At 35.1% G+C, this 9,928-nt stretch overlaps 1 protein-coding gene across 3 annotated transcripts in view; it reads left to right on the forward strand.

Annotated features, from left to right (window-relative positions):
* The window catches only part of CDK14 (cyclin-dependent kinase 14), a 530,627-nt gene that overhangs the window by 129,886 nt on the left and 390,813 nt on the right, over positions 1-9,928 (forward strand). For all 3 annotated transcript variants that reach the window (XM_012720955.1, XM_012720957.1, XM_012720956.1), the window contains one exon: positions 773-1,018. In XM_012720955.1, coding sequence (XP_012576409.1) covers positions 773-1,018 — 246 coding nt within the window. The remainder of the gene's footprint in view (positions 1-772; positions 1,019-9,928) is intronic.

Below are 9,928 nucleotides of genomic sequence, written 5' to 3' on the forward strand. Positions count from 1 at the left end.
ACGAAGTACACTGCTGAGGGGAGCAGCGGGCCGGTCAGGAGAGGTCTGCCCCGCCATGTGGTCACCTCCGGGGCAGGCAGGAATCGAACTCATGAGGAAGCGGCCCTAGATTCTCAGTGCTGTGCTTTAATCCACTGCACCACCAGGGAGGGCCCCTTCAATTAACTTTTATTGTAAAATTGTTTTCAGTTTTTTACCTTCTCTAACTATTAATTAGCTGTTTTATATGCTCCATTCTAGTTTGGAGAAGAAATGAAGTTGTAGGCAGATTTTCTTCCTTGCTGTCTGTTGCTCTGTCTCTATCTTTCCGCACAGACACACACATTATTAAACTTTTGAAGAACATTACGTTCTTTTCCTCTAGGCTCTGCTAGATGTTTCCTTGAAGACCCATCAGTTAAAATGTCTATTTGATTTAACTCAACTGATTTTTTTTAAGGCATTTAAACTTCTTAATCATTTAGAATAATCCCATTTTCAGTGAGGTGGTAACACCTGTGGCAGATTTCAAGCACTACCTTAGGGCACTAGCAATCTAAACTACAAGTTTTCCATTTTAGGGGAAGCATTTTTAATGTAAGCCCTAAACAAGTATAACCATAATGATTGTAGGAATATTTTCATATTGTGATCGAGCTGTTGTAGCGTTTAGAAGGTGGCCTTTGGAATATTTACTGAAATTAAAATTGGCAGATTTTCTAGAATAATAAGTCAGCATCTTTCAGGATTTCAGAGTTTCAGTGGAGTTTTCATTTCTTTCTTTTCCTCCCAGATATGTGTCACAAAGATGTCTACACGGAACTGCCAGGGAATGGACTCAGTGATGAAACCCCTGGACACAATTCCTGAGGATAAAAAAGTCAGGGTTCAGAGGACACAGAGCACTTTCGATCCATTTGAGAAACCAGCTAATCAAGTAAAGAGGGTGCATTCTGAGAACAATGCTTGTATTAATTTTAAGTCCTCCTCCACGGGCAAAGAGTCCCCTAAAGTTCGGCGGCACTCAAGCCCCAGCTCGGTAAGTGCAAGTCTTCTTGTTTATCAGTGGGTAAACATAAGGAATATTTCTCTTATAACAGTATCGTGCTGCGCTGGATGACAGCAGGTGTCTTTATCAGTGCATTATTATGGATTTTTCTCCCTGGGTGGTTTAATGTTGAGAGAGAGAAGAGAGTGGAAAGAGAGTAGCTATACAGACTGTTCATAAACACCCAGCAGACTAATGAGAAATGACTTAGTTATTGGAAAAATCATTTTTTTCTGGTTGTTTTTCATTAACGGAATATGTAATTAAAAATCCTTTGGTATTTCCAGTCGTTGGAGAGGATATTGAACTGAGGTTGGGGTAGTAAGGATAGTTTTGAATTTGGCAAATTTACAGTGAATTTCATTTCAAATAAAGACTTTGTTAGTTGTCTTATTGCAGTGTAATTGTTTAAAAATTTAAAAAACAGATATTAGAAAATATATATTAAAAGAGAAATCCTATTCTTCATAATGGAGCTTTCTAAACTCAAACCAAACTAAAGTTAATTCTTCCTTTTTGACCTAAGGAGATATAAAATTTTTGAGATATGATTTTTGACAATAAACTCCTATTTCCAAAACCGACCTGCATATAACATGGTTAAAAAAATAACCATATGATTTTTAAATTTAATAATTTTCACATTTAACCTATACTTGGAAACTTCTAACGTAGATACTTGGAGAGTTTAAATGGTAAGAGAAACAAACTAGGAATTTTACATTTGTCATTTTGCTTAGAAATATGCCATTTCATAAATATTAAATATTAAATTTTATGAGGGTGAAGGCAGAACAAGAAATGGCACCTTGCTAAACGAGTTTCGACTTTTCAATTTAATTAAACTTTATGACACTATACAGATCTTATGTCATACTTTGTCTTAATTAAACTAAAATAAATATTATTAATACAGCATTTGTGAGGAGATATGGTAGTCTGTTTTCTTCTTGAATTGGCCCCCGTAATCTTATCTATGATTATGAGTTAATGTCTGTCTAGATTACATACATATTACTAACTCCTCAGAGAACTTTTTGGTTCAGTATTATTTAGAAGAATGGAGTCACTGAAACTGATTAAGCCTGTATTAGTCAATCTATACATGACATAGAAATTGGCATTTCAGGTATTTGCAATGAGGCAGTATAATACTGAAAAACAATTTAAATTTAAGCAGTCATCTGTATTTTATCTGCAATCTAGTACTAGTCTTTTGGTACTCAAATTTTGAGTCTTCAACCCTTTGTCTTTTGAGCACTTCTTCACCTCCTGGTCCTACAAGATGCCCTTGACTTGACTTGACTTATTTTGTATTTTCCCAGCCCTTTTCTCCCATTAACCTTGATCTCTTTTATTGGAAAATGGTATTTATGTGGGTACTGGGTAACTCATTGCTGCTAGGGACCATGCAGTTTAAGAACGTCAGTGTGCACAATACATCAAAATATAAATAATAACAGTGGGATTTCAATATTTATTTAAAATAAGGGATTAATTAATATACTTGTGAAAGACATTGAGACTTGACTATTGAATGTGTTTTGTATTTCTCTTTAAAGTCTAACTTAGTTTATATTAATGTTTGAACATAGCTTAAAGATCCAATTGAGGATGCTTGGAGATTAGCAGTGGCAAAGTTTTTTGATCCCTCATGTAATGTGAGCAAATAGTATAGTAAAGCCAAAACAGATGACTGACAAAGGTGCAAGGTATTTCCATGAACCTCAAAATAGGAGTTAGAGCAACAACCATGAAAAGTTTTCATAACTGTGTAATAGAAAGTATGAAGAAGAAAGCTCAGGAAAGGCAGAGGGACTAGTGTCTCTTTCAGAGTCAGGAATCCCCCAAGTTGCCATAAATACCTAATGGCAGCTCATTGGGTAATTCTTCGAACAGAGACAGCAATAAACAGCCTTTGGTGGCTCCTGTGAGTGTCTGAATGCAAGGAAACTAGGGAGTGATATCAAGCTTGTCTGTTGGTCTGTCTCTTATGACGTCTCTAGAATGTCAAACTGAAGCATCTTTTCAGGACAAGACCTTTCATTGAATTACAGTGCTGGAATAAACGCCTGAGAAGTACTGATTTAATAAGGACTAAGGAAAGGGATGGTCTGGAAAGAAGTGTTGCAGCAGAATAGATGGGAAAGATCTTAGTGTGTGTGAGATTCTTTATATTTTTAACTTCATGAAGCTAGAAGTGCAATCTTGGCTACACCCTTCTTAGACTATTAAAAACATTGTACATAAAAATAACCAACAATGAGAGAAGTTAGTCAAATAGCAGGTTATATAATTCACATATAAACCTTCAAAACCTTTATAAAAACAAGCAAGAATCAGTATTGAAAAGTGGTAAGCTATAAGCATTTTTTCTGATTACTATGTGAAGTTTTAACATCATGATAATCTAGTCATTGAGAGAAAACTTCTCTTTTAGGATTACTCGCTTTATTAAATCAAGGAAAAAGAAAGATTTAGGAATCATCATTTGGCAACCCCTGACGAATTAGCACATCTTGGTAATGATTGGCAGTACCTGATAGAATCACCAAAAGAGAGATGTTCTGATGGAAGTATACAAAACCTACCAACAGAATTAAATCTGAATCTGATCAAGTCTGTGTATAACCATTGGTGACAAGGTATTTCCATGGTGCAAAGGAACACAGAAAGGGAGGGTTTTCTTGGTTGTATTCCTATCCCCAGTTGTGTTTTGTTGGCATTGGCATCACCACACTGATAAAGAACCAGTTGTGGTCAGGCTGCACAATGCAGGATGGGGCTGAAGAGCAGGCTTCTGGCCTTTCTGTTGATAGAGTAATCCTACAGGATCAGCTACGTGGGATGGGAAGACAAAGAGAAAAGGATGGGTGATACTAAAAATGTGCTTATATCAGCTAGGGCTTTGGGGATTACGAGTCTGCTCCCCAGGTATTTCTTACCTGCCTGATGACCAAGTGTTGTAATTGAAATCATATCCCAGATCATGGCAGGTCTACTAGACTTAAATGGCCAGTCTTATTGACAAGGCATTCCACTGATCAGTCTCTGGGGTGCTCCGTTACTCATCAGCCAGTGAGTGACCCCTTGGGTATTCCTCATCTTAGGATGAGGATGCACACCCACTGTCCCAGTATGATCAGGGGTCCTGTTGATCTTTAACTTGAGAGGAGCCTTGTAGAGTTTGGTATATTTACATTCTTTGAGATCATAGAACAAATTGACTGGTTTGTTCCGATCTTGTACTGGAGGCCAGGCTGCACTTAACCAAAATGGTGGCTGAGCAGGGCGTTTAAGTCTGGCAGACCTACAATGTTTCACCTATATTTTGATTTTAGTTAATATATAGTATTTATAATCTTGTGTTGATGTAAATACTAATCAGTGCAAGGCCACACAGTGTGCAGTGATTAAATTTCCTTCTTTGAATCACTTTTTGATTTTCCTCATAATTGCTACCTCTTTTCATTTGTTTATCTTGCATGTAATTAATTAGTAGAATTTTAATCACAGATTGAGATGTCAAACTGTTTGATAAGACCTTAAAACTCCACTGAAACAAACCAGAATCAGGTAACCTATTGCTTTTTCTTCTCCCTCTGATTGTCCTTGCAGTTCTCCACCTCCATTATGCAGTCTGTGTTGGCTGATCTCCAATTTGCTACTATGAGGCTTCTTTTCATCCCTCCAAAGTAAATTTACCACTCTTTTCTAGACAGTTAGTCTGAGATGATCAAAAAAAGGGCTCAGATCTCCAAGTTCTCTAAATGAACTTTTTTGTGCTTCATTTTCTTTCAGTCTCACTCTTCACCTTCATTTATTTCTTCTGTGCCTGATGTCCCATTCCTGAGCCTTTCTGGTTACAACCTTCTAAAGAGAATAAACTTCTTCTGGGCATGGGGAGGGGTAGACGTCTGCTGGGAGAATAGGAGGCTGTACCTGTTCTTCAGCCACTAACTGATCATTTTGTCTTTAGTCCCTCCCTGAAGTTCAGCCTCCAATTCTTGAGTGTTTTTGGTATTCTGCACTTCAAATTGACTGTTCACCTTTTGTCATCCATGTGGCTTCCATCTCTAACTTATGTTTGTATCTTGTCTGTTGTCTTTATTCAGTCTATTTATCCTGTATTGTTACTATCCTTTTGGTACAGATTTTAAGGCATAGAGATAAATACATATGTTTAAGTCTCCATGTTTACTGGAAGCTTCCACTGTTTCTCTCCTTTCATGTTATTAGTTTCTTTCTGTGTGGGCTAACTCTTTCCTGCAGGAGGGGTAATTATCTTTATTTGCAGATTTATGATATCATATCTGTAAAATCCAAAAGAATCAATGGAAATACAATGAGAGAAGTTAGTCAAATGGCAGGTTGTAAAATTAATGCACAAAACCTTTATGTATCAGGACCCTTAATTGCTTTGTGTGGAAACTGCTTTGTTTCTTTTAATTATAAGAATTTGCATTCATGTAATACTTTTGGAAAATGTCTTTGCTCTTTTCTTTGAAAACTGGGTTTTTTTTTTTCTTTGCATGATGCTACAATGTTCTGTTATTTCCAGAACCCTTTCTGCCAATGGCCTTTTTATTCTTTATCATGATGGGGTAATTTATTGTGCTCATTTTCCTGGAAAGACTGATTACCTGTGGGTTCCATCTTGGGTGAAAATAGAGGCAGTAACTCTTCCTGTGTAACATTTACATCCTACCCAATCATAATTGAGTTTGGTTACTTCATACCCATTGGCAGAAGAATTCTGTGACCATAGTTTTGTTATTATAAAGATAAAGTCTGACAAACATTAAAAGAGACTTTACTTCAGGGCTATCAGAAGTAATATCATATCTTTATTGTTATTTCCCTGAAAGTATTGTTTATTTTGAGTTAGGATTCAGTGGTACGAGGAAGGTGGAAGAAAGTGATGATAAGTGGTACTAGGAAGGTGGAAGAAAGTGATGAAAAATGAAAGTGCTTTCCAGTTTTTAATGGAAAGCAGAGTAGGAAGTCTTTTTTGTGGGAAACACTATGGTCGATAACTACATGTCTTCCCAATTGTGTATCTATCTATGTTGTCCTCATGCTGGTCATTAGTTACATTATGAGTCATGACTGAAAGCACAGAAGCAAGATTGCCATGACTGCAGTTAATTACATACCTGACAATAGCCAGTAATAAAATTGAACTGTTATAGTAATATATAATTAAGTAAAAGTTATGAGATGGGCTGTCTCCCTCTCTTTCTCTCCCTCAAAATATATTTTCAGGGCTTCCCTGGTAGCCTAGGGGTTAAGTCTCAGCGTTAACACCATGATGGTCCTCTATGGTGGCCTGGGTTCAATCCCTAGTCAGGGAGCTGGCCTAAGGGGCACAGTAGACCTCTTCAGCTTCGTCTGGTACTCATCTTGGCAGTGTCAGTAGATCTGCCTGTTCTGCTCCCTATTTTGTCTCTGTTGGGTCCTCTCACCTCCTGCATTTCTGGCCTGCACCCCAGTTCTTCTATGCAAAAATAAAATCTAAAGATATACATATATATTTTTTGTAGACCTTAGGATCACAGTTAACCATGCATAACTAAAGTCATGATAAGCAGAATCATGGGTAAGGGAACATATTGCACTTTATATCTCCACTCTTTAAATTCTTCATGGTCATATAAAGGTACTAATACCAATCTCAGGGTAGTATTATGGAGATTAAATTTAGGTGATGTATTTAATTGGTTAGCCCAAAGCCAGGCACATAGTAAACATTTGCTATTAATTTCTTGTTGATGATATCACACAAATAATAACTGAGAGCCAGCAAGGACCGTGAGCATATCCTTCATGGCAGGGTGGCAAACACAGTTCAGCTAGAATATTATCTCTCTTTCATTATTCATGCCTTGCCAATGTTCCCCTCCACTGGTCCAGACAATTGATGGTTCTCTGTACCCTTTATTCTGTTAAAAAATGTATTAACATTATCTCATTAAATTGCACATCTCTGTGCAGTTAGTGTCTGTTGGTGATTGCTCATTAGCTCTCTGTATTTCTAGTTCTCTAAAGTGCTATCTCAAGCTTGCATTCTTAAGTAGGGAAGTGATAAGCAGAGAATGGTTGCTCCACAAAGCTGTTTGCCTTCCGTACATGCTCTGACATCAAAGAGACAAAGATAATGTTAGGGTTGACTACATGTTGTTTTGACCTATCACATTTATATGTGATGATTTAATAAAGTTGCAAGGAAAAAAAAAGGAAATGAAAGGCCTGAACTTTAATTATCCAACAAAATAGGAGCTCTCCTGAATTTTCTTAGGAAGGATTTTATTATTGTCCCCTTTAAAGACTTGGCATTTGGATTCCTTATTTATATGGTTAGTAATTACACAGAACATTTCTGCATACTTAAAATAGGAGACTGACTGTAGAAGAATCTAACTCTTGAAAGCTTAGATTATCTCATAGCTGTGGCATATTCCTCTAGGCCCATTGTTTTGTAGACTGGAACAACATTTAGAATTAAACAATGTGTTTAATTCTTCCTATGAAACTAACATGATTGATTATAAATTATAGTGTATTTCTACAATGTCTGCACATTGTATCATAGGGCAAATAACATTGATTGTTTACTAGCAAATGTGACAAAATTTTCTGCATACATCCTTTTTTTAATATCCATTACAGTGTTAATAGAAGATATTTTAACTGGCATTTAATGCCATGTTTGTTGAATTAGATGAAAAGAATATTTTGTGCTACTAGTTATTACTTGATTTTTCTTGTAGGTAAATAAGATATTAAAAACAATATTCTTGTTTTTCTAATTTCTTTGAGGAATTCAGTTTCTTCAAGTAGTAAGTTTGTATGGATCACTGTCTTAAAACAATTATATCAACTATATTATATAAAGCAGTCTTTGAAGATTAAAATAGATTATTTTGGGAAAATGAGTCTTAGCAGAAAGAAAAAATGTTGGCTTTGTATTTTCTTCCTAATTTTGTGTGACAATATCTTGTACTTGGTCTATATATTCATTAGCAGTTTATCTCTTAATAGGAGTAAAGAGGTAATTTTCTGCTGTTGCTTTTTTTCTTTAATTTAAGATTAGATTTATTCTTAAAGAAGCACAAAAGCAAACACACAGACTTCTCATTCTGATTTTAAATAATTTAGAGTGGAACTGTGAACACAATATTTTCCCTATTGAAGATCATTTTATCTTGAAGTTTAACATAGGTTTTAAAATTTCTATTTAAAACCTGGGCTCAGGAGGGTGATGGTAAAAGTGCGACATTCGCAAGCTGTTTCCCGGCAATGAAAAATGCATGAGAACATAACCCACACAGGACTAGTCAGGGGATTTTGAATGTAATTTTCCATTAAATTTTACTTGATTCAGCTTAGCACCTGGTTTGTTTCTTACAAGTTTCTTGAAGAAGACAGGTCTATTGTCTTACTTAGTCCTTCATGCTCTGTCCTTAGCCCTTCTCTAGCTGAAGTTAAATGTCTAAATCATGTTACTTTCAACCTTTCTTTTCTAGTTTTGCACATTTACTTAGAATTTCTTTTATGTGTTGACTTGGCTGCATCCTGTGGGTCATCAAGTGGCATTTCCTCATTTATGCCACATATTTTTACAGGAATCTTCAATTTTGATTTTCCTTTTAACCCATTTGACTAAATTATTTGATTTTCTTTTTATTCTAATCTCTAACAGCATTGGTTTCAGAAGTAACTTGAGATGTTTGTACAATTTTGAATATTGAGATTTTTCTCTGTGGTCTAATCTGTGGTCATTTTCTTGTGAATGTTAAATGTGTGCCTGAAAAGAGTATTTATTAATAACATTCTTCAAATGTTACTCTAATATTCAAGACTATACATCTTTTATTTTCAGTTTTCTGTTAGCTCTCTTGACATCTGATGTTTGTCTCCCATTATCACAATTGGTTTGATATTGAGTTTTTATTTGTATAGCTACCAACAGTTGTTTTACATTTCACTGTTTCATTTCAAAACTATGTTGTCTCATACTGATTGATGACTAAAAGTGTCTTGGCAGAATTCAACATTAATTTTAATGTAATATACTAATTCAGTTGTTCTGTCTCAAATGCAATCAATATTGATGTAACACATTATTTTGTTAAAATACTTTTGTGGGTTATATTCCTTACATTTTTATTTTATAGTTAAACTTTTTTTCATTTTCTCTTCTCAATAGCATATTGCTAGGTTTTCTTCCTTTCCAAAAGAGAACTTTCTTTAATAGAGGAAGTTTGTCCATTTATATTTATTGTAATCATTGTTACATGTTTGAAGTAACTTCCTAATTTATGATTTTGTTACTTAACATAACTTATTGAGTACCCACACTTTTTAATCTCCCAAAGCTACTCTCTCTCTACCTTTTCATTGCAGTTTTTCTTCTATTTCCAATCCTATGCCCCCAGTTTATTTGGGGTTTTTATATATTACTTACATAATTCTTGTGGTTTTTTGAGTTAAGAAACACAGTAAAGCTTATGCATTTGGAGTTAATCATTATCTGCAGTTTGTCTTGATCAATCCAGTAAATCTCCAGATGCTTTTCTCTTTCCTACTGTTCCTTACTTGCTATACTTCTCTCATTTCTCCAACTACATCTTAGGTTAAGATACTATAGAACTTTATTTCTAGATCTTATTTCTATGAGTAGAAAAGTTGTAGTTTTTCCATCCCTATTGTGGAACTACCTTGAGTGTATTATTAGTGATTCAGTATAATTTTCACTTTTCATTTTGTAAAGACTGCTTGATTATTACTATTTATTATTTTTGCAGCCATTGTTGTATGTGACACTATTATGTTAGTTGGATAACTTTTCTTTTTAGATGCAACCTTTTCCAAAAGTTTTATGGGAGAATTCTGTTCAAA

This window comes from Condylura cristata, unplaced genomic scaffold, assembly GCF_000260355.1.
Source record: "Condylura cristata isolate star-nosed mole 26May11 unplaced genomic scaffold, ConCri1.0 scaffold00005, whole genome shotgun sequence".
In the NCBI taxonomy this organism is placed as follows: Eukaryota; Metazoa; Chordata; class Mammalia; order Eulipotyphla; family Talpidae; genus Condylura; species Condylura cristata.